General features: G+C 37.6%; 1 protein-coding gene across 1 annotated transcript in view; it reads left to right on the top strand.

The window, feature by feature from the left end:
* Positions 1–25818, top strand: part of SEC63 (SEC63 protein translocation regulator) — a 61299-nt gene that overhangs the window by 7687 nt on the left and 27794 nt on the right. The window contains exons 2-8 of the mRNA XM_075087403.1: positions 10780–10879; positions 11654–11768; positions 15388–15500; positions 18126–18187; positions 21774–21832; positions 22581–22631; positions 25197–25305. Coding sequence (XP_074943504.1) covers positions 10780–10879; positions 11654–11768; positions 15388–15500; positions 18126–18187; positions 21774–21832; positions 22581–22631; positions 25197–25305 — 609 coding nt within the window. The remainder of the gene's footprint in view (positions 1–10779; positions 10880–11653; positions 11769–15387; positions 15501–18125; positions 18188–21773; positions 21833–22580; positions 22632–25196; positions 25306–25818) is intronic.

Genomic DNA, 25818 nt, shown 5'->3' with positions numbered 1-25818 from the left:
GAGTAGGGAGAAGCCTAAAACAGGTACTTCATTCCTTTCCTCAGCAAAAAGATTTGTGTCTGCACAAGTCTTTAAAAAAGTGTGCAACTGAGAAGATTGAAGAGGTGTTTTCAGATTTTCACTTGAATATTCCTGTTGTACAGAAAATTACTTACAAGCATTCTAAATATATATATCTGTTGGAGATGATGCATTTTAGATTCAAAAGATGCTTTTATTTTGGTTGAACTATTTGAAACCAGGGTATATGCTAGCATTGTGACTTCTACAAAGGCTTACCAATACTGGGTCAGGTCAGATGTTGTCTTTACACGATATTATAAAAGTGTATTCCTCAAGGAGGGGGTAACAGGACAAGCATAAATGCTGCTTCCTTTGCATACTCTTCCAGTTTTCAACAGCGACTCTCTTTTAGCATTGCATCTGTACCATCCAGTGGCAAGAAGTTTACCAGCTCTACGACCCACACTGCAAACTATCACCCTTGTTTTGCATTGGCTTCTGATTTTATTTGACAATCCTTATTTGCTCTACTGGAAGAGGCAGTAAACATTCAATCCTGACTGTCCTGGCTGTCATTTGTTTTTTACAGCCTTCTGTTACCTCTCCTTGCACTTTCCTCTCTCCCAGCCAAAAGATTTGTAGCTTATATTTTGGACATAAATCTTCTCATACATTCAATGGCCCTTGTTCACTTTAAGCGACTGTTTTCTAGTTGCCTCTCTTTGAGAGATGGGGACTAGGACTGTGCATCATACTCAAGGTTGTACATACCTTAAGCTTATGTGGTGGAATAATATTCTCTTTTCCTCACAGAAATGCTCTAAACATTTGCTTTGGTCTTTATAACTAAAAATTATTCAGCTGAGGTTTTCATAGAACAGTTTCTCACAACATCAGGATTGCATTCCTGAGAGGTAATGATCAGCCCCAAGCTTATCCATATGTATATGTCTAATATATATATTCTACATTCTATATAGAGATATAGATTTTCTATATAGAATCATATAATCATTAATGTTGGAAAAGACCTCTAGGATCATCAGTCCAACTGTCAACCCAACACTACCAGATCTATCTATATCTATATACCATATCCATATGTCTATAATGATAGTTCCTGCTGCTCTTTACATTTTCATAACCTGAATTCCATGCGCCATTCTGTAGTGTGCTTGCTTGGTCTTTACACTTCTTCAGGATACCCTTGCCCTTGTTACCTGGAATAAGTTAATGTTGTCCAGAAGCTTTATTTTACTGCTCACCCCTTTACTCAGGTTACTTATTAGTGACATGTGAGTATCATAGTTACAACACAGGTTCCTGCAGAACTCCTGACGATTTCTTTCTGCTGTGAGAATTGGCCATTTACTCTTGTCTGCTAGTCACATATTTATTTTTCCAGTAGTTAGATGGTTGTCCTCTTTCAAGACTTTGAGGGAACCTTTAAAAAGCATTTTGGAAACCACAGACTGTATCAGCAGGATCTCTTCATGTGTAAGAGGACTCAAGTTTGTAAAACTCTTTCCTTTTACAAAAGCCCCACTGATGATAAATAGAAGTATGATACTTATCCCTGCATATACTAATTCTGTCCCTTATAGTTTCTTCAAGGTGTGCATCAGAACAATACTGAATACAGGCATTTTTAGTGATGGGTGGTATGCTAAGTGACTTGTCTAGATTTGTTTTGGATTGAATGTGTTCTGGTTTCGTCCCCACACCAAACTGATAAAATACAGCTAATAATTAAGAATGTGTAAGTCTTGGAGCCCAGCGTTGTTTTGATTTAATCTGAAGTTGTTAACCTTGACTCATGTGGGTGTTGTTCCATCTTAAAACAGCCAGTTTTCTGATTCCTCTCAGATTCCATTAAAGTTTTGCTGATGCACCTGTAGGTCCAGCCCTACTATGAATTTGATAATTTAGGTCATGTATCTTAAAAGTTGCACAAATGAGGCAGTATACTTAATAGGAAGAAGGCTTGAAAATGGCTTGATTAGATGTAATGTAATGTAGAACTGTGCCCTGAGACCAGCAAGGCTGTAACCAGAAGTCCAAGCAAGTAAACTCTGAAAAGAATGTAACTTTCAAAATGTGGAATCATCTTGTGTTACTATTTATTGAGGTCATTAGTAACAAATGCTCTCTTTTGGTCAGCAGATGTGCGTGGAACAGTGTGTGAATGAAAAGTTAAGTTACTTTTTGTCCCTTTTACACTTAGTTTAGTTGCTGCAAAACATACTCTAGAAAAGAAGCCTTGCTTATATTGAGGTCTTTCACAGGACTTTCTGTAGTTTATGAATTGCTTGGAGTCTTAATAGTTAACAACAACATGTTACCCAAAACAGGTGAGATTTTTTGGTTATTTATATGAATATTTACTAGACAAAAAATATTGTTGAAAACAACTAGGGAGAGATTATTCAGCTATAAATGTTTTAGTGGAGGCTAACTTGGGCGCGACCTCTTTATAGATCAAGTTGGGGTAATGAGGCCGATTCTTACAATAATATACCTCAAAATTAGAAAGCATGTATTCAGATAATTTAATTCTTCACTGATGTGGTCAGTTCAAAGTCCTGAAACATGCTTTCCTCTTTTTTTTTTTTAAAAAAATAATCTTAACTGAAATGCTAGTGGTGACTTAAAGGCTTTTGGATTTAAGGAACTGTGTTTTTAGAACACTTTTAAATCAATTTAATTTACTTAATGCCTCATAATATGGGGTTTTACACTAGAAGTCAATCCTATTATACTAAGGTTTGAAATTATTTCGTACTTAGAGGAGCTGCTGACTTTGAGTTACTGGGAGTTCGAATCCTGCCTGTTTGTTGCCGGGGAAGATGGGTTGCTGCTTTAAAACATGATTATCAGTGTTTGTCAGTGACTTTCTTTGAGAGTAAGTGTAGTTTTTTTTCCTAATCCTGTGATTTTTATATTATTCCTGGGTACTGTGCTATATCCACGTGGATTCTATTTTACAATAATTGAGGAAAATGTCAATAGTTAAGCAAAATGGCCTAGTAAGGCAGTAGGGTAGCGTTTTCATACTTGTATTCATCACCTGTTTTCTGAGAAGTGGTTCTGTGATTAAAAGAGAGAGAGCGCTTCTCAGTTCAAGACATCAGAAATAAATTGTCCATACCATTGTTTAATCTCTGTGATTGTTGAAGTAGAAAAAAGTCCAAGACTTCAGCTCGTGTGTGTGTGTATACATTGTGTACATGTACAGATGCGCATATATATAGCTGTTGAAAGGAAACAAGAACCTATTTAGTGCGCACTTTAGAGGATTAAAACTGTAGAACTCTGGATAAAAAACCCTATCAAAATCAGAAACTCTCAAGAGCAGTGTTTCAGATGAGCCTCTTTCCCTCAGTTTTAACAGAACAGGCTTAATGCTTAGAGCCGAGGTACCGTTGGATCATAACCTTTACTCAAGATTTGCATGCTATATGTATTACTTGCATCTCTTGATGCATTCCACAGGTACTAGTTTCCAAGACAGAGGTAGAGAGAGGGTGACATGCTGCAAATAAGTTTTGTAAAAGTCTGTCTTTCAAGTGATCTTGGAATTTCCCAGGCTGCGGAACTCTGTCACTCCGTGTTCTGTGCTGAAAGAAGTCCTCTTCTTTCGAAACCAGGCAGCATTCTCCTTATGGTGAATTGTCTGCATCTGGTGGGCAGAATGTTCCATATGCACCTCCTCATACTTCTTTTTCTGACAAGAGTCCACTGGGGCTGTATTTTAGACTTGCTGCCTTTGCTTTTCTTAGCACCCTGAAGGCAGAAAGGACACAGGAGGCTAGGAAATACTTCTTTCCTACTGTTTGAGGTAGAATGATGGAAAACTGGTGGCTTTCATTTATTCTTGATACTAGTTTTTTTGTTAGTTTTTGGTTGTCCTAAAAATTTACAGTATCATCTTTTTAAACTTTTATATGCTTTAGAAACAAGTACTGATGCTAATAGTCTTGTTTTGTGGTATTTCTTCCTAGAACTGACCTGCGTGTATCGCTGCTGCAACAAGATTCTGGTGATTAAAGCTTCTGTATAATTCCAGGTGTACCTCTTTCCCTCTCTTCCGGAGTTGCCTATCTCCAATAAATGTGTAATCTTGTCTCTTTTCTCAGGAGGATGTAATAAATGAAGAAGAATCTCTATTAGGTTTTCTTTTGGAGCACTTGTTGGAGCCTCTAGAAATTTAAACAGGTTAGGTCTAGGTAGGGATTGTCTGTCAGGCATTTCTAAGGATAAAATGGATCCTCCTGTTTCTTCAGAAGGAAATCTATGAGACTTCTCAAGCCCTTTCAATAGTAGAACAGTGAAGACCACTTCTGCTTTACTGTCAGGAAGGAGTCAAGTAATTTCTGAAGTAATGGGTTACTAAAAATAAAACAAAACTTGTGAGGTGCTTCTGAATTTATATTGCTTTATGGTGTTTGCCCAAGATGACTTGTATCCCAGATCTTTCTTTTGATGTCTTGGCATAGCCCAGTTATTTGGTGCCCTGGTCATTGCCCACATAAGTGGTTCATTCTTGCTGTGGTACTGTTTTTAACATGTTTTGTGAAGTCATACCAGCACGTGTTTCACAGATTCTTCTGGCAACACAAGTGCTTGTGTTCCTTAGCTGCCTGGCAGTGCCCGTGTTGCCAACATACTTTGTGTTTCTCGTGTGCTGATAGAAGCATGTCTACTTTGCTAGTCACCAGTACTACTGCCAAAGGTGGTGATCAGATTGTGGTAAAACAATATGCAGTTACTGTGTTTTATAAAGGCCTTGGTTTTTGAAGACAATATTTGTACGAGAAGCAAAAGACTTTGTATTCTTATGATGAGGGGGCAGGTGAGAAGTGCAGAAAGGCAGTGTCTGTCTGTGTGCCAGTAAGTAAGGTATGGGTATGGGTGAACATCGAAACCAAACTTAAGTCAGGCATGGCTGAGTTGTAGGCCATCGGTTGTATGTAATCTATGGAAAGAGTGAATCCAACCTGTGATCAGCTTCCTTCTGTGTTTGTGCCCTGTGTTCTTCACCCATTGTGTGATGGGTGAGCAAGCAGATGTTGAGACAGACATATTTTTTGTTCTGTGAGGGTTTTCAAACACTAGAATGGGTTGCTCAGAGAGACTGTGGGGTCTCTGTCCCTGAAGGTATTCAAAGGCCTACAGCCAGAGCCCTGGGCAACCTGCTGCTTTGACCCTCCTCTGAGCAGCAGGGTTGGATCAGATGATCTCCAGAGGTTTCTTCCAACCTCAAATGTTCAGTTGTTCTGGGATACCCAAGGTCTGAGTTACCGACCCAGAAAAAGCAGACACCTGTGGATTATTCCTCCTAAAATCTCTCTCTCTGAAAACTTGGATATTCAAGAGGCACAAGTAAACTCTGACAAAAGAGAGTAAATTGTTTACTTAAGCATTCTCTACTGATACCTGCATTGTTGCCTGGAATACAAAAGAACTTTGAGTCGCACAGTAAGAGAAATAAAGACCAAAGACTGGGGTTTTTTCTCCTTTTTAAATCATTGCTTTGAGCTTGTTATTCAGGTGTTGCATACCTCTTTGGATTCAACATAAATTTGTTTATATCTTAAATTTACAACTCAGTGATCTTTAGTCACTCTTTAGTTAGGTATGTAACAAAATGGACAGCTACCTTTAAGGAAGCAAAAGTCTAAAATACTTGTTAATTACTTTATTTTCATACAAAAGTAGTAAGCGCATTAGCATCCAACTGAACTTTTTCCCCATTTAGTTACTAATAGTCTTGCTGTGCTAGAGTCTTGATTTTTATTCTCATTTGTCTAAAAGCTTTAGACAATGTTGGATTAAAATACCTACTAGTGTCGCTGGAGCACCTGACTAGCTCTTTCTGAATAATTGAAAGAGATAGCACTCAGGTTTCATTTTTTACCAGTAATTGTTTTACTTCTTGAGAGCTTGAAGAGTGTATTAAGATGGAGTTTTGGCTGGATATTCACAAACATTTGTTAAGATATAATAGGCATTTGTGAGAACCCTCTGAAAGTAAGAGAGTTGTACTGATGAAAAATTGCTTATGAATCTCAGGAATTTTGGATGCATCCATAACAATGGGATGCTTCCCCAGATTATTTATAGAAATGAACTGGCACTCTACATCCTAATCTGATGGGGGTTCTTTAACAGTACCTTGATGCATGGTCTGTTGTTAGTGAGATTAATTCAAGAGCCCATGGATGCATTATGTGTTTGCTTTTCAAGGCTGTTTAATACCTATTTTAAAAACTGTAGGAAAGATTCACTACTGTTAAGGGTTTTAACCCTTCAAATGAGAAGTCATTTTTAACTAGAAGGAAAATATTTTTCCCCCACACTTGTCTCCATGTAATCCCATATCAAAGGACGGTGTTCTTATGCTTTAATGGGGAGTCACGGTCTGGAGCAAGAAGCAGAGAACTCTCATCTGCTTTTCAGACTCTGAACCTCTTTCTTTCCCTGACAGAGCAAGGATTCCAGAGCTAAAATGCAAAGAAGGTACAATTCCTATTTCACTGCAAAGCTTTACCCTGAGCAGCATGTAATGTATTTACTCCAGCATGACTGGGGTCTGCAGGATATTGCAGAGACCGTGTGCCAGTTCTGTGGCATGGCAAATCCACTTGTGTGAAGGAAAGCTCCTTGGGAGAGGAAGGGAAATAAGAAAGGACCTGATTTATCCACAACTTGCTCATTAGGAATACATTGCTGCTTTTGTTAAGCAATTATCTGGTATTCTGGCTCTTGCTAGCCTTTTTTTTTTTTTGTTACTTTTTCTTCTTCCGCCCATCCCCAGAACCAATTTCTTCCTAACAAGGTAAGTATTTTCGCTGCTGCAATCACATATGTCTGTAAATAAACAGGAAGCCTGTTTTTCCTGGATACGGCAGGAATATAGATTTCTTACTCAGGGTGATGTTTTGCCAGTGGCTTTCTGCCTAAGCTGGGAGTGATGCTGCCTGTATTCCTCCTTTCTCCCAAGTAGCTGCCTGTTTTTGAATTCCACAAGTGAATGTGTTAATGATGACATGTGACAGAGGAACTGCCTCAGGATAGCTCTGAATAATTTGAATAGTCTGGACTTTAGCCTCAATTTGGGAAGAATTTGATTCTCTTTTTATGTTCAGAACAGATAACTATAAACAATCATTCATTTTTTTGGTGCCCTGTTTCCTTTTGAGGTTGTTAATCAAATGAGACCATTGCCATACCAAGATTGGAAAGAAATTAATGAGGTGCTTTTTCTTTGATATGGTTTAGTCAACTATAATTATATTTGATCCAGAGCTGTTCAGATGTGTGTGTATGGGGGTGTGGGGGGGAAGCGATGGCTGCTTAGCATCATGTCTTAATTCAGTATTTGTCTGAAGAGGTTCCCCTGTGCAGCATAGCTGTTCCAGGACGTCATTGCTGGGAACTCTGTCTAGGTGTGTACTGTATACCTACGCAAAGGGCTTAATTTTTGCTCACACTGCTTGCCTCTTTTTTTCTTTCTTTGTTTTTTTTTTTTGTTGTTGTGGTATTATTGTCGGACTCTTCAAAAAATGTGACTCTTGCAGCTGTTACTGGAAGGCTGTTCCAAAACCTCTGTTCTCTAGTTATTACAAAACACCTTTAGTTTCTAGCCTCACTTTCCCTGTGGTCAGTTTTTATTTCACCGTATCCCCACTCTTGAGTTTACCTTGCACAACTCTTTCTGTTGTCCACGATGCCTTCCCTGACGGGCCTTCTGGAAGCATTTTGGCACGGTAAGGTGAAGGGTATTGGCTGTTCTTGCAGGGAGGATGCAAAGGGAGGGAAAGAGAGTCACTGGGCACTGGTAGGCTTGGACAGTAGGCAGGTTTGAGAACTGGGGCATGGTGGCACAGATTTTTAAAGCTATGGGACAGCAGCTTGTTAAAAGCATCCTAGCAAAACATTAAAAGGAGTCATATCCTGTTAGGTTTAGTTTTACAAGATTGAGTAAACAAAGTTCTCCAAGTGCACTGGTAATCCATTTTCATGCTAGTTTTAGGTACTTCTGCAAGCAGTGTAGTCAGTTGATAGAGTTACCAAACAGCGCTGCCCCTTGGACGTGCTGCAGAAATTTGTGTGGGGATGTGATACAGATTGGATCAGGTAGCTGATCTGGGACCGTGTGGTTGAACTGAACCGTTGGTTTCATCTTCTTCAGCACTGCACAACTGAATTTATCAACAATGTTTGAAATAAGCAATTCATGCTTAACATGAGCATGTGTGTCTTCTATGAGGCTTGTGATGCCTGATTTGTTCAAATAGCACTGGTGACTTTTTTTTGGTAAAAGCATCACTCTGGCTTACAGTTGTCCAGTGACCGTTTAAAACACCCTGAACATTTTCCTCCCTGTTTCTGTAACAGAGCTGTTTAGTCCTCATAACTTAATCATCTGTCTAGTCCTTAATACCATCAGCTTTTTTTTGAAATGCCAGGTCTACAAGCTGATGATGTCTCTTATTTTTGCATTTAAAAATGAAGTTTAATATTAAAGTAACAGTTAGCTCACTTCTAGTTGTGGTGGATCCAGTTCTGAACCAATAGAGATATCCCACAATTTTTGTCCTTAAACAAAAAGTTGCAAAGAGAAAATGCCAAATTATTTTGCATTGTACCAGTAGGGAGTCAGTGCTGCATTTTAACAGTTTTCATTGTCTTCTGATATTTTTTACTTTACAGTGCTTTCTAAAGCATTACACAAGTGAAACTAAGTGCACAGTTGCTTAATCAAATATTAGTAATATCCTCTCTGTTTAGCAAGTTTTCATGTTTAGTACCTGTTTTAAGTATGTGAACAATCTTTGCAGATCAAGAGAATCGCAAAATACTTGTGTGGTTTATCTGTTGAACAAAATTGTAAGACAAGTTTCAAAGCTTGTTTTGACGTCCTGCAAGAGTTGGATCAGATGCAAGGGATTGAACTACCCTCCTTATCTCCATCACTCTCCCTCTTTGGGAATGACGGGACTACTAATCTTCTCAAGGAACCCCATCAAACAGTTTAATGCTATACTGAGTTTTAGCAAAGATATAGTTTATAGAATTAAATTATTCAGAATAATCTGATAGACTTTTTCTGGTTCCGGTACCTCATCTCTGCAAGCTTTAGTATTTGACTGCTTTACTAGTTTGTGGGCGGCCAGGTATCATCTGTGTTCCCACTCTCTATTTCTGCTAAATCAGCCAGAGTTTGAAATACCATCTTGTGCTCACATCTGATCCAGGTTAAATCTGAACTCATGGTTCATCTGGTGCACAATATTGGCATTTATGGTCATATTTGTATGGCCTTAGATAGTTTGGTGACTGCAAATTGAAATTCTAGATGTCTAATCTGAATTGCATGCTTGCTTAGAAATTCCAGTAGATGACTGAGTACTATATCCCACCCCCTAGTATCTTCAGAATAACTGAAGAGGTTATCACTGTCTTCCACAACCACCTTTTAGAAATTTGCCAGAGAAAAGTGTTTCCATGTATCATACCTGCTGTATTAGTTAAGATGAGGGCATCACCTTGTTAGAAGTGCAATGTTGAGATTTAAGACTTTTTGGGATGTGACTGACGTGTGCTTTGGATCAAAGTTATTAATAGAATTTCTGCTTTTAGGTCGTTCACAAACTTCTTTTAAATTGGCAAATTTAGTCACTTTCTTCACCAGCAATATCTAAATGTATTGAGACAGGATGATTTTTTTTCCCTCTTAATTCTTTCTCCTTTAGTCTGAAAACAGCCAAGCGGTCATTGTGTTTTGCAGATAAGGTAATTAAAGTGAATTCCTCACTTGAGAAGTGTTACAGGTCAGACTGCATAGTCTATGGATAGATAAGATATCTAAAAGATAAAAAGGATTGAAGTCACTTTATAACATAATTTCAGTGCTTACAGAAATTATGTACAAGCTATTTGCTTTCCACCATACTTTTCTTGGTCAAAGAAGTCTTTTATGCTAAGACTAAGTTGGTCTTGAATAACTCTGAAATACTACTAAAACTCTTAACAGCGAGAGCTTCCATGCCTTGTCATGGTGATGTTGATAGGATAAATACAATTTCCTTCCAGTCCCATCCTGTCCTGAAAGGACATGGGAGGAAATCTTGTTGGCTAGTTTGTCATTAACGCATATACTGTCTTGCCAAGGGCCTCTGAGCTACTACATGGCTTGCAAATAGCTATTATCTTAATCTTCCTTCCTCTACCCATTCAACAGGAAAAACCTAAATGAAGGCAACTTATAAAAAGCAGATGTTACAAGGAGGAGGAAAATGCATCATGTTTTGAATTGAGGAAGTAGCCGTTGCTCTAGCTGCACTCTTTAGTTGTATACAAACAGTTTTGCATGTGGGTTAGGTTTTTTTGGGTTTTGTTTGTTTTTCCTGCACACAACTGACTTACTAAAATGGGAGACTTGTTGAAGTTGAGTATAAAATGGCAGAAGTAAAATTTTCAGGTGCACATTAGCCAGGCAAAGGCTGGGTTCACATGTGAGGGTTGCTGTGTGGTGTGTGGAAAACACAATGGGTTCTTTTTAGGTAGTGCAGAATAGTCTGACTGACTTCTTATGTGTATGGATGTGCAGTGTCCCTTAAATGGATAAACATTCTTTCCTCCAGTATTGCTGGACCTTTTGTTAGGGAGTACGAGGTCAGTTGGAAGACTATTTCAACATGAAGTGAGCATGTTTGTCATTCTGCTTTTTGTCGGATTGGTTAATGACAATCTTTCCCTTTATTTTTATAGAGCAAATTCGATTAAAGAATATAAGGAATGTATATGGAAGATGCTTGTGGTATCGTTTGCGACTGTTAAAACCACAACAGAACATAATTCCTACAGTAAAGTAAGTTATGTTTCATTTGCATGACTTTCCATTAAAGTGATTCCTACATTTTTCTTTGTGTGTATATATCCAGTAATCAAAGCAGCTGGAATTATATAATAATGACTTTGTGTCACAGCAGAGACATCTGCAATCTGCTATATTTGAATAATTAATAGTTAATAATTATTATCTAGTAGGGCTTGAAATCAAGATGGATGCTGTTTGTCCTTTATAAAATATCTGCTAAATTAAACCAGTGAACCTCAGCACTAATAAATAAGTAAAAAATGCATTTACTTTTCCACAAAAATAATCCTTCACTGAAATTAGTGGTGATAGTGATGTCTTTATGTTTACATATTAAATATTCAAAACAATATTCAAATATAAAACAATAATAATTTGTGTGTTCCAAGTTGATGGTCTATTATGCATCTGTTTCAGCTTTTTGTTTTTTTAACATTGACTTTGTCTAGGATCGGGTTAAAGTCATCCTTTAAAAATAGGAAATATTATTATATACCTGCTGAGGACAGACAGTTAAAGAATGGAAAGAGTCTTTGATAGTGGCTTGCCTTTATTAAAAAAAAAGTGAGAAAAGAAGTTAATTAGAAGTCAAAGCAGCTCATCTCATCTGTGTCAAAGGTGGTGTTATAACTGAAATACTCATACCCGCTTTAAAATGGCTTTAATGTTTCTTCCTATTTTAATATTGTTTCTCAAAGATTGGTATAAAATCTTATGCTGCATCTAGTGGGTTTGTACATTTAAAAAAGTCTTTCTTCCAAACAGGAAGATAGTCCTCCTTGCTGGCTGGGCGTTATTTTTGTTTCTTGCATATAAAGTTTCCAAAACGGACCGAGAGTATCAAGAATACAACCCTTACGAGGTTTTACATTTGGATCCTGTAAGTAATAGCATCATTTACTAGTCTGTACTACTGTAACTGTGTATTTTATGACTAGATGTCAAATTTAAGACTTGTTTTTTTTAAACAGAATACATTCACTAAAGTTATCTAGTGGGTTTGTTCTATTTTGGCATCTGAAAGTTGCTGCTGCATATTGTAAAGTCAGACATTAGATGTTATTTGCCTGTATCTGTACTAATTTATAACTTTCATACCTAAATCCTTCAACATTCTAATGACTTTCTTAGTATTGTGAGGTGGGTTTTTTAATCTATTTTGAGTCTTACTCTGTTTTCCTCGCTTGGTGTAGTAAAACAAAAAGTCATTCTGCTTTGTATGCCCTGTGAAAATTCTCTCAATAGCTGTTTTTAGGGATGCTGCTGAATAAACTGCATAAACAAGAATGTGGATTCATTTGATTTACAGTTGTACTGTAATATTGCAATATTTCTCTTGTAAACAAAAGGTTTCACTAAAGGGTTTTGGTGATGCATGTTTTGATGTAGAAAGGTTACCCTGCATCTCAGTTGCATCTGTGAATGCAAACAACAAATTCTAAATAGTGATACCAGCCAATTGGTTTGTTCAACTGTGGAAAAAAAGGTGTAGGTTTATCTAGAAAACAGACATGTAGCTTTATTTATATTGAAGGTCTGGTTCAAAATGGGTATAAGTAGTTACATATCCGCAGGAGACAAATAGACCTTCTGGACATGTCTTACACTCTTACTTAATCTTGTCAAACTCTTCTCTTCATCTTAACCACAATACCTCAAGCAAATTCTCTGTTTATGGTAATTATTTCTTGATACAAAGCTCCTCTTTTGTATAGCAGTAGACTCATCTTTTCACCTCTGAAGTCGAAGGTATGTTTTAGTCTCCTGTCTAAGGAAATAAACTGTGGATACAGCTCAGCACAAGAATGTGGAAGAACTTTGAGCATACCTATTTTAATTAAACTTGATGTATATTGTTAGTATGGGAGAACTGTGAACTTTGTTCATATGTATGTGAGGGAATGAACACCAAAAAATAAATCTCTTGCCACTAGTGATGTGCCTTGTCAGCATAAGGGTAGGCATCACTGGTACTGATTTTATTTTTTTTTTTTTTTTAGGCTAAGAAAGCCATTATAGCAGATAAGTAGACTCTAGCCTGTCACACGTGGAGGCAAGTTATTTAAATTCAGCCTCTGCTCAGTTCCTCTGTGAATGACTGATTGCTGACTTGTGTTCTTTCGCTGACGCACGGGAGTGTTATCTGTTGGAACTGTTCACGTATCTGGGTTAACTTTGGTTAAACAAACCAGGCTAGAGATTAGGTCATCAGAGGATTTTCTTTTGTTATCTTTGGCAAATTTCTACAAGTAACAACCCTGAGGGGAAAAATGTATGTATGTAGTGATAGAGGGATGGAGTGTATTGCCATAAGGACAAGTTGAATTAAAGCCAGAGAAGTTAAAACAGAGTTGAAGAGATGGGTGTGAAGATAGAGCAGTTGAAGTAGGGTTCAAAATAGAGTCCACGATTCCAGAGCATGTTTGTTTTTTTGTATTTCTGTGCTATCAGACAATGTCTATTAAATCCCCTTGAAAAACTTCTGGTTCGGACTACATGAAAGTTAACAGCTTTCTTCGGTTACCATTCAAGTGGAACCTTCAGAGCTGTTGCCAGCACTGCTGATGTTGAAGTGATACAGATGTCAATGTAAATGTTGAAGTATTGTTAGACAATGGAGTTGCTTTTAAAACCAACAAAAAAATCCCAAACTAAAAAAAAAAAGTTGCAGACAAGCACTTGAAAGTTTTGGTACACAATGATTCTTTTCTTTACATTTGACCTGTGGCCAAGATATTTTAAAATTTTATTATTATTATTATTTTTTTAACCTTATCTTAGCATATCAGACTATAAAAGGGTGCTTTTTTCCCAGAGGAGAGGCAGAACATGGATAAAGTCAGTTAACATACATGCACCTTATTTTATATAAAGTATCAGCACCTTGTTTTGAACATAGAATAGCTTTTCTTTTGGAGCGCGTCACTTAAATTCACTAATGCTTAAGGCACTCAGATAGTATTACTGATTTTTCGAATAAGTATCCTTACTGCCATTTTACAGGTGGGATCCAAGGCTGAAAGATGAAGCTCAAAACTCATTATAATTTTGGATTCTTTAAGTAAGACAATTGGGGTCTTAATATTTTTGCAAGCAGTTAATATAGGGAAGCTCTGTGTTCCAAGCAGAGTGCTCACTGACACCAGCTCTCCTAAGCTGCTAAGCATTGCTGAAAGTCAGGCCTAACCTCTGTAGCCTAGCTTTTGAAAAGGAGGAGTAAGCAATTAATGATAGACGGAAAGTTTGTCATCAGCTTATCAGGGATCACATGCAATCTCTGTGGCAGAGAGGGGAAAAAAGTCAGGATTTCTTTTTTTAATGGGCATCATTCATGTGGGCTGTGAAAACCCTCCTGTTCTCCAGCAACTTGATTTTTTTTTTCTCCTCCAACTTCCAGCTTCTGCAACTAATCTGGCACTCTTCATCTAGTCTTGAAATTGCTGTTTTTGCTTGAAGTCTAACTTACTATGGAGTAAATTCATCCTGTGCATTAAATGAGGGAGGCATGCTGTTGAAAAACAGCGCTAGAATCACAGAATGGCAGGGGTTGGAAGGGACCTCTGGAGGTAATCTTGTCCAACAACCCTGCTTGAGCAGGCACACCTAGAGCAGGGGAAGTGATAGACACATTGTATAGAGGTAAAGTAACAGCAACTGAAGCCTCAGGGTACTTTAATTTCTGATTTAAATTTATTAAAACAGTATCATCATCTTTAATAACTTCCTGTGTGTTTATTATGCAGTTAAGGTCAGCATCCTAGGCCTCTCTACTACAAAATGTTGAAGGGTCCTATGGTAATGGTGCTGTGAAATGTAGCAGGTAGCTTAGTGAAGTTCACAATCCAATCTGAAAGCTGGGGTTGTGTTGGTGGCATTTAACAATGTGCTGTAGTAGAATAAAAACCAGTCTCTTTCTCAGGTATAGGTGGTGTATCCCCTTGGTTCAAGAAGTTTGAAATTATTTATGGGTAGGATGATTCTAGTCAAAGGCATTCTTAAGTGGCAGGGCAATCCACTGTTCCTGGTGACTGACAGATTTATTTCTGCCAAACCATGAAGTGAACCATCACACTTGATCTATCAACTCTTTGCTTAAACAGAAGAATATTGTAAGTGAGCATTCTTCATATTCATGAATATGTTTAGGGAAAGATAAGATTTGTCAAACAGATAAAGCAGCCTTACTTTTTTTTTCTATGGATGAATAAGGAAGTCCAAAAAAAAAAAAAAAGAGAAAAAGCCATCTAAATGTATTTTTGTTAGACTACGACTTCTAACTTGTTTTAAAAATGCAATGGTTATAAAATTGTTATTAGAAAAATAATCATGTTTCTATGAAATGCATATGTAGTTTCATGATATCTCATATTAGAACATAATTCTTTAGTTCAATGAATGGTTCAGAGAAATATTGCACAATGTGCTTTAGAATATAGATCTAGAAGAATGGGTTTAATTTAAGGAATTTTTATTAATAACTCAAAACTTTCCTTTTTAAGGGAGCAAGTGTATCGGAAATTAAGAAACAGTACCGTGCACTATCGCTAAAATACCATCCAGATAAAGGAGGAGATGAAGTTATGTTCATGAGGATTGCTAAGGCCTATGCAGCGTAAGTTTCTTTTTTACCTACAAAAAATGGGAACTTGATATTATGGGAAGGGAAACCTGAGGTAATAGCAGGGATGACCTAAGCAGCCAGGGAAAACGTGTTTGGATATGTAACAAGTCAAAATGTGTCCAAAACAGTTCAATGCATACTTGCTACGTACAAGGTAGGATATCTTCGTTGTTTAGCCACTGTCAGAATACTGTCAGGTGTTAGGTCTTTGTATTAAAGTTCCATGGCAGCTAGGAAAAGTGTTTCCAATGCGATATATATTAAATCTTAAAGATGACAAAGAACAAAATGGGTCTTGCAGTTTTTAACCAACCAACCTTGTCGCAGCAATTCTGAAGGGTTGCTTAAAAAATAAATACACTGTTCTTTTCACCTGATTATAAAGCCAAAGGGTAAGAGACAGTATCTTAACTCTGTTCCCATCTAGTGACAAATATATTTAATTCTGGTTCTGACTCAGTTTTCTCTTAGCTCCCCCACGTCCCTTTTCATTTGCACTTGCTTTGCAGTCCTGATTTTTCACGCAGTGACTGTTTCATTTTAGCTATGTAGTTCTTAAAACCTGAGTCCTCTTTTCCTCCAGAGTATTTTTTTGCCTTACCTCTGCTGATAGCTTTTTTTATTGATCTGAGAGGTGATGTGTAATATTAGAATTCGGTGTAAAGGAAATCCCTTTTTATTTAATTTTGCCTTAATCAAGGTGTGGGTTTAGGTTTTGTAATGCTGTTCATACATGGAATGTTAATACAGCTTTATATTCTTTTGTAATCAAGTGATCATCTGTCAGAGTCCAATACTGTCTGACCAGGTTCTTCTAGATATTCTACATGTGGAGCATGTAATTTTTGATATCAAACTTGCTTATCTGAAGACAGTTGTCGCTACACGGGATTTCTTGTTTAGTGGAATGATACATTTGTATTGTGTTTTTAGTATATTTTGTAGTTTGACTTAGCAAAAGTGATTTCAATACACAGTTCAATCAATACCAGCGTGATTCCCATTAGCGATCTATCTAATAAGCTCACTGTCATGATGCTGGTCATCCTTAGGTACTGGGAAGGCACGTGTGGGTTGAAGGCAGCTCGAGGCCCATGTTCTCTTCAAAATTCTATTGCTAGTTGTCTAGTTTTTACGCTCTGGGCTGAGCCAGGTATGTACTCCCCTCATGCTGGTTTCACAAACTTGAGGGGACGTTCATACTTTTTAAATGAACTTGAGGAGAAACATCTACACTACCAGTTGATCTGTTCAGCTGTTGATAGATATTTATCTGAAAAGGCCACGCTCATGTCCCCTTTGTGTCGAGACAGCTTCTTTGCAACAGCTGTGGGTGGGTCACTGTGGTCAGTCTGAGCTTCATGGCACATCACCCTTGCCCGTCCCCTCTGAGCCTTCTTCCATTGTAGGGATTTATTGGGTCAGTCACATCATCAGAAAACCTAGCAAGTTGGTGATTTCTGCTTTTAAGTCAGTTGTCTGTGTGGTTGACCTTACTGACTGAGAGCCCCGTTTGGGGTGAGGTGAGGAGAACCAAAATAATGCTCGCTTGAGCAGTTTTGAAATCATACTTTCTGCTTAAACACATCTGCATCACTATGAAAGTCTCTTCAATAGGGTATTCTGGTATTGCATTCTGAACTCCTGAAACATCTCACCTCTTTGCTTTGCAAGCTAGCACTCAAATGCTTGGTTGATACAGTTTGATACTTCAAACACTAAGTGCAGGGGCTGTGGCAGAGGCATATCTTGAAGTAAATGACAGAGAAGATCCTTAGCCATACTGTCTTAAAAGAATAGAAGAGCTACTCATTCTGTGAGTCTGCTTGTTAACAAATGTGAGACTTGGAAATGATTAGGAGATGTCTGACTCATTGACTGGATTTCTTCCGTGAGACAAAATCTTCTGCATACTGAACGTGTGGTGTTCTGTTTCCTAAAGCAATATTCTTCCTTCTGGTAGCAGGGATCCTGTTTGAGGTGGTATATTATTGCCAAATAAACTGTCATTACAGAACAGGCATACGAACGGTAAGATTTAGGAGGTAGTGTCTTAGTTTATTTCTCTCCTCTTAAATATGAAACTAGGGAGTTCCAGGAAAAACAGCCAACGCGCACATGCCATCAAAGGCTAAAAGTCTAGAATAAGACAATTAAAAGCCCATATGGACGACTTCTGCTGTATCAACTCATCTTGCATATGCACCTTTCTTCCTAAAAAAGATAATGTTCTCAACCTTCATTCTCTTTCACAATTTGCTGTACTGTCATCTGGCATTAAAAAGTGCTCTTTGCTGATAGGTACACAGTCACTCTCATGAAAGGGAGATGTGGTTGTTCCCTGTCCTGTATGAGGGGGTATCTTCTGAGTCAGATTTCTTTTGATATCAGAGAATAGCAAAAAGAACTGCTAAAAGAATTTGCCTGCGTGTCATGAAGGAATACAGCAGTATCGTTTCATACCAGATTTCATACAAACAAAAGCAGAAAATGTTTAGCTTGCCAAACCATCTCAGAAGGATAGTAAAAATGCCACATCTTAAAGTTTCTGTATGTTAATGATTTAAAGAAATTTATTTACTTCTGTATTAACCTAATATCTCTTCTTGAAACTAGCTTAACTGATGAAGAGTCACGAAAAAATTGGGAAGAATTTGGTAATCCAGATGGACCACAAGGTAACAATTATGAATGACAGAAGTCCTGTAATTTCTGTGCATTGAGCTGTGTAATACCTGGTCATCTGAGAAGCACTCAGATCTTAATGTCTTAGAATAACTTTTTCCTATGATTTGAAGCAATGCATCCGATCAATTCTTTGCTTGTGAAACTGGCTCTGGAGTGGTGATTGGAGGAAAAGGCAGGAGCTTGCTTTCGCATTTCTCAAACTTATTAGGGGGGGGAAAAAGAGGTGGGGTTTTTTTAATTAGTCAGCTTCAGTAAGTATGTAGAGAGACTTGCCAATATTAAAAGGAGGTATAAGTGAAAAATAGAATAATACTAATCAGAAATTTGTCAATTTTAAACATTTCTTAGTACTTGTGACCAGATACTATAAATGCATATTGAAAAATTAACAACTAGCCATAATGCAATAAACACACTTAAAAGGGATTTGTGTGAGTATACATGTGTATTTAAATAAATACTGTATATGCATCTGCCTCCCATTTACTGGAAGCAGTACTGTTTGAGTGTAGCTCTGTGCCACCTTCATCTGTAGGAGTCCTGGTGATTATTCCTATGCTGGTAGATTGTTCTTGCGCAGGTAGCTACAAGGAAACAATCCTGATAATAGTGTATTAAAGTTTTACAGTAGATGATCCAAACTAAAACCATTTAAGACTGAAAGTTAATAGATTTCCACCCCCTCCCCTTTGCAGTTGCATGAGTTACTTGTATAACATCTTTGTGACTGTTGTTTAAGTTGACTAGTTGTGAGGAAGAATGTTGTAGATTTCCAGCTGCTTCTGTTACTTGTTACAAGCAAAAAGGAAACCTGCCATCTGTTAGGACAGGCCTCTGTAGATTTCCTCCTTGTTGATGCCCTGCAGTTTGCAGGACTAAGTTCTACTACATACCTATATGGAATGAGTCAAGGCCAGCTTGGAAGTAATAATTGAAATTTCTAATTTAATTGTGAAGTTACAGGATGATGTGAGGGAATTCTGTGCTGGAAATTCTTCTGAATTATATCCATCCAACATGGGAAATTAACTTTAAAGGGGGGGGGGGGGGGGGAACCCCCAGCTCGTGAACCAGTGTTTCAAAGAAACAATCTTCCCTCTCCCTTCAAAAAAACAACTGTGCCAGCTAAATCAGTCGGACAAAGGCATTTCTGATGGATGAAGGTAGTGGTTCACTTTAACTGCTGTGTTTCATAGCATAGCAAATTTCTTACGGCTCCTAACTTCTCTCTGTTTCCCAGCCAGGCAAGTAAGAGGACTCTGTCCCTTTTGCTGCAAAATACAAATAAGATCTTGCTTCAGAAATGCTGTCACAATATCAGCAAAATGGTACTGTAAATTTTAGTCTGGTATATGCACAAATAGCTTTACTAGGACCTTTTCTGATGCTAAACTGTTTTTTGCATCCATAAGCTACTGACTTAGTGTTGCCAAGGCATAGGATTTCAAGTTAGGCAGTATGTCAGTGTCCTTGAACAGACCTGAAGCTGTAACTTCAAAAGATAACTCAGCCAAAAGCGGAGAATTTAAAGGCATGAAGATCCTACTGCAGTTGGCTCATAGATTGCTTTCACAAACTCAAGGGACTCTGGATTCCTGAAGGGTGAAATAAAATGATGCTTTGGTAGGGCATCAGTTGTACTGTGAGTGTGAAACCTCCTACTCTTCTGAAACCCTAACTCGGACTACAGTGGAATTGGAGTTTTTGGCTTTGCTTCTAGGTCCCTCATCGTTGCTTCATCTGAAGGGTGGGAAGAAGCCTGCAGTTTTCTCTTCCATCCTCTGCTCTGTAACCTTGTTCATCATTGAAGTGTGAGGAGCGTTCTAATTTAGTGAAATTCATCTTCTCTTAATTTATGCACCTGTAGCAAAAAACCCTGTATCCAAGCTATGTACTCCTAGTTTTTTAGTTCTGTGTAGTCAAAGAATGGAGGCAGTCCCTTATAGAGGTATATTCTGGGATGAGATGAAGCAAATCTGGTGTTAGACAGGTCTAACCAAGTTAGACGAGGTACATCCCACCCTCTGTGCCCAGCACAAAGGAACAGCAAGCGGTATTCCTCTCTAGCCAACTGAAGCAGCATGGAGGTTAGAGGCGGACGAACAAGACTTTCTTGTCTTTGTCATGACTTGCTCCTTTACTAAAAGTAAAATACTGAATGTGCAAAATAATTTGAAGCGTTTAAAAGCGGGTTGAGAGGACCTGGAGAGTAAAAAGATATGCTTTTAATAATGTAAGGCAGTTTTGTAGACTCTTTTCCCTTGGGATTTGCTAGTGCTTCAGCTCAGCAAGCATGGGTTGGGGGCAAGGAGACTCAGACCAGAAGAGAGCGAGCTTTGTACTGAGCTACTTCTGTTCCTGGAACAGTTCAAAACTACAATCCTGAAAGTCCAAAATATTGTGGGAAACTGAAATTTATACCACCAGTAAAAGACACATTACATTTTTAGTAGATTCTTCTAAAAATCTGTAACCATTAACAGATGAGGAAGCGTCTCCAGACTCTTCTCCAGAGCAGGGCATTTCCTGTAACTTAATGTGGTAAATCAACTGGGTGGTATTCTGCTGAACTCAACCATGCTTGAGGTGTGGTCAAGTTGGTCAGATGTTTAAGTCTCAAGAAATAGTAGTTTCCAACTTACTACATAGAAGTCACGTTAGGCTTGTGCATAACAACTGGTTGTCTGGATTCATGGCTGTGACAATTTGTTGGAGACAGTATCAGAAGAGTATCCACATACATAGGGGATCCTCGTCTGTCCTTATTTAAGGCAGTACTCCTCCTTGATACCTGCTAGTACTGAGGAAAGCATTTTTTTTTTTTTAAGCAGGACCTAGAAATTTGTAGTGTCTTTTTTCCTTCTTGGTTTCCTAGAACTTTTAGTTTTGGGATAGGTAGCATTTGCGAAGTTCAATTCATTACCACTGAAGTGTCTGAAGACAAGCTATTTTATGCTATTCTGTATTCAGATCTGTGTTCTGTAAATGTTACTGTTAGAGAATCATGTCTTCTATTTTCTGCAGCCTAACTCCTTTTGAATTGAAAAGTGTTCCTTTCTCTTTCTTACTAATCACACAGAAGTTTGAACTGGCAGAGGAGGTTTTTTTTTTACCATTTACAGCTTAGAACACTTTCCTGAAGTTACAAACTAATAAAAACTTCTTCCATAGAATTTATTTGCTCAAACAGTTTTCTTGCAGTTCATGTATTTACTGAACTATATGTATTTAAACTGCTGAAAACTCTGCAAGGCAAAGCTCATAAATCTTTCCACCTGTGAAATCTTTCCTTTTTTTACATATTAATAAATCTTGCGTATCTATTTCACTGCAGTATGTTAGACTAAAATCTTTGGTATTTCAGATGTTGCATTTAAGTCTTGTTATTTTATTACATACTGGGGTGTATTTCTGATTTTTTTTATTTTTGCTAAATTTGTTAGAATTTTGCTTATTGAAGTGGTAAAGATGAGGATTTTTTAATGGGTTAGTGGTTTTGTTGTTTGTTAGACTTAAGGTGACTTTAAAACAATTCCTTAATATTTTATAGTGAACTTCTTTTATTCCATCCTACAGCTACAAGCTTCGGTATAGCATTGCCAGCTTGGATTGTGGATCAGAAAAATTCAATTTTGGTGAGTCAGCTTCCTTAGCTCAAGATTTCAAGGTCCACTTTCAAGTGTTCACCTTAAAATGTTGGTGCTTAATACTGTGCATTTTAGTCAAAACACGTAGTTAATAATACTTTGGTCCAAATGCACATCTTCGAAGCAAATTTCAGGAGTCAAAAGTGTTAGAGTAGCTCAGATCTAATCTTTGAGGGGAAAGTATTAACATGCTTGGAAGGATCTCAGCTCTGTTGATAATGAGGTGGTGCTGTGCTCACCCCTGCTGCAAAGTGTGTGTTTGCTGTTGCAAGGAAACACATACAGAACTGTGCGCTGAATTTCTGTAGTTCCATTTGGTTTGCTAGTGATGATGTAATCATACAGTGTCTAAATATTCTTCCTGTTGCATTTGTTGCTGCAAGGTATTTGGCTTACCCACTGGATTTCTTTTAATGTGGTAATCGTCTCTGTCCGCTGCCTCACAGTTTAGCTGCCAAGTCTTTAATTATTAAAGAAACCCACCTGAGACAATGTGGGGATGACTTAAAAGATTACTTACACTAAACTGATACTCCTTATTTAAACCCTACCCAACTGATTATATTACTTTTAAGTTGTTCTTCAGAAATAATGACAGGTATTATGCAATAAGCTTTCGTTAATTTGTAGTAGGCTTGTGGTAATACTACTTGACTGTAGTTTAGAAAAAAGATTAAACAAGAGTGGTATTAAGTAACTGAAGTGTCTAATGCACTGTTTCATATTTTTTCTCTAGGTTTTGCTTGTATATGGATTAGCTTTTATGGTTATTCTTCCAGTCGTTGTGGTAAGTATTACCTGATTAATAGTCTACCCTCCGTAACCAGGCTGTAAACAAAGCTGCCTTAGACAAAAGTCAAGTTGCTCACTCTTGCCTTTCATGGAGGGGGGTGGGGAGAGAGAGACTGCAAATAAGCTTTTATTTTATATGGGTGTTTTCTTTTTTTGTGGAAAAAGTGTAGTTTCCACAAAAATGAATGCAGTGCCATGATGGAGAGAGGGCTGTAGGGAAAATACTAGCTATCACAAGGATTAGAGACTGAGTTATGTAATTTGTCCTGTACCTTCTGTCATTCATCACATGAAAATTAATATGATGTGATGAACTCAAGAGTATGTTCAGTGGTGTTACTGTAGAGCCAAGACTGAGATGTCTGTAGCTGGTGGTACTAGAATGATTACTGCATGTGGAATTGGTTGTTTCTGTGGTTTCTCTTGGCTGCCTTTGTTTTCATAATTTCAATTTTTATTGATCTTATGTACACCATGAGATGTCTGCCCTTGAGATTTCTGTGTGTGAGGAATCAATTGCTAGGTGAGTGGTATTTCAGGGCTCGGATTTATCCTACACTATTGCTTTTGAGCAATGTCCCTTACCACAAATGCACAATCACTGGGTATGGCATGAAGAAAGACTCAGAAAATTGACACGCAGAAACCTTTATGCTCTTGGTAAGATTCTCATTTGAGAAAGTGTCCTGGGGTCTTGGCAGCTGCTTGCATCTCTGTGTGCAGAGGCTCAGCCAGGCATTATCCCTTCTCTTTGAGAGTCTTTCTGCATAATTGAAGATTCAGTGCAGAAAATTAGATGTGTCAATTTCACCAAGTCGTTGAATAAGAAGTCTAAAATCCAGGGTACAATGGATACAATTTCTACCTATTTTTTCCTGTCTTTCCTTTTAGGTTTCAGTTGGTGTCTGTTGATGCTTTCCTGTATACATGTACTTTGAGTGATTTATACCAGGTTTATCATAGCTCGAGTGAAAGTAAACATCCTTTCTGTTGTTAAGAAATGTCCTGAGCAGAGAAAAAAATAATCTGCCTCTTCATGCCCCTATACCAGATGTAGACTTCTGCATTCAGACTTGTCACTGTAAATTTCTTTTATAGTCAGTGAAGAGGAATAGTCATTTTTATGGAGCAAGTTATTTTATCATTTCATTCTAAAGGAGACATACAAGATGATTCATGCCTTTAATGGGCCTGTTTCTCTTTTATGAATCAATAAAGAAGCTGAAGTTAACTACAGTGTAGTCACCCTATATCTGAGATAGGCATCTAAAAGTAAGGCTAGTTCCACCCTTTGAATCCAGATCAACAAAAAAGAAAAATACTGATATGTAGTTCTTCCTAGACCACCACTGACCTAAACAATGTTCTGTACGTGAGGTGAGAGGGACAAGCTCTATCTGCAAGAGTTAAGGGAAGCCTCTTTTATGTATATTTGGGTTGGCTATAGTTATATCTTTTTCCAGTACGTAATATGCAAAAATTTGACAGGTAGGGGATTATAACTTTTTTTTTTTCTTCAGAAAAACTGTTTTAAAGTTGCGTGCTATTTTGTGTCAGGGTTCATCTATTCATGGAAGAATCAAACCTAATTTATTAACAAAAAAGTCTTTGTGGGGAGCCAGTCATAGAGCATTTCCCAAATAAATAAATAAATTGCAGACTTCTTGCTGTGGTAGGGGAATTTACACTATTGCCTATTAAATTAATAGTAGTAAGCATCACTTACTGTTTTACTGCTTGTTACTTTTCACTTGTGATAAACTTTACAATAGATTGAGATGTACCTTGGATGTTTTATGCTAGTGAGCTTTGCTTACAAGGAGTAGTTTAATGAACAGACTGTAGTTTATAACCCAGCACACCACTTTTCTCAAAATATATTATAGAGTGTAATCACTGTACAGTGAATTCTATAATTTGAAGTCACTGGTGTAGTGCTAATGAGGGAATTATTGGAGTGTTTCTGAAGTTTTGGAAAACTTTTTTTGTCAAACTGAAGGTGTGTGGCTTAACTCTGAAAATCTGTAGCAAGGGCACTGGGCCACATCCAAATTTCCCTTCTGAAATGCATTTTGTCATTAGGTGACTTAAATGATTTTTTTTCAATGAAAGACACATCTTGCTTTGTTCTTGGTTTGGCCTTGGTCTGCCTAAACTGAGTTTGACTGGAATGCTGTGTTGCACAGTAAGGAGTTACCATATTTACAGAAAGTGGTAAATGGAGTAGATTTACTCTTTAGTGGGTTCAGTAAAACAACACCAGAAAAACCCTAAGCAGTGCATATGTGTGTGTGCTGTGTTGGGGGAAAATTCTCTAGGCTAGACATAATCTAAAATTTTTAGCATTAGATTCTCTCAGATGAATATATTGCTGTGCTTTTAAAATTTGCATTGGCAAAGATTTGTTTCCTTTGTCTTTCTGAAAACCAGTTGACTTTTAACGTAGGTAAAATCAGTTGGGCTGAGTTAGCAGGTTGTGAACAGATATGAGGTGATCCAGCATAGCTCTTCTGATGCTTCATTGCAGCTGACATAATTTTGTTCATGTTAAATATCTCAGGGTTCCTGGTGGTACCGATCAATACGATATAGTGGAGACCAGATTCTCATTCGGACAACTCAAATATATACATATTTTGTCTATAAAACACGGAACATGGACATGAAACGTAAGTAAAAGGCATCTTGAAATGTTGATGTGTTCATCTGAAATGTCAATCTGCTGATATTAAAATACTTCTGCCTTATAAGCCTTTCTTAGGTTAAAATAATGTTTCTGGTTCTTTGAGAATTCTTTTAAAACTTCATTTTGTTGCAGGTGAAGACTACTCTGTAAGGAGATTTAACTCTTTGGGGGAGGGAGTCATATAGATCTATTATCTACATCTGTCTTTAAAAAAAAAAAAAGGTATTGTAAGCTGGGAAAACCAGATGCTGACCTGCCTGTAGTCCTGAGTTACTGCGAGGCTACTAGGAGTGCAGCCTGTCTCTGTGCGTGTTCTTCTGCTAGTGTAACAAAACTGGTTTTGGGAATTTTCTAGAAAGAGGCTGTCATACATATATATCTTTTTCTTTTAGGTCACAGAAGAATGAAATAGCATTATTGGTACTCTATTCTTACTTGTTATGTTATATAGCTAAATTTCTGTTTAAAAATATTGCTCCCTATCAATTTCATGTTA

This window comes from Phalacrocorax aristotelis, chromosome 3 (genome assembly GCF_949628215.1).
Source record: "Phalacrocorax aristotelis chromosome 3, bGulAri2.1, whole genome shotgun sequence".
Lineage (NCBI taxonomy): Eukaryota > Metazoa > Chordata > Aves > Suliformes > Phalacrocoracidae > Phalacrocorax > Phalacrocorax aristotelis.
Note: the sequence above shows the minus strand (reverse complement) of the source record. Positions and strands in the feature narration are given on the sequence as shown.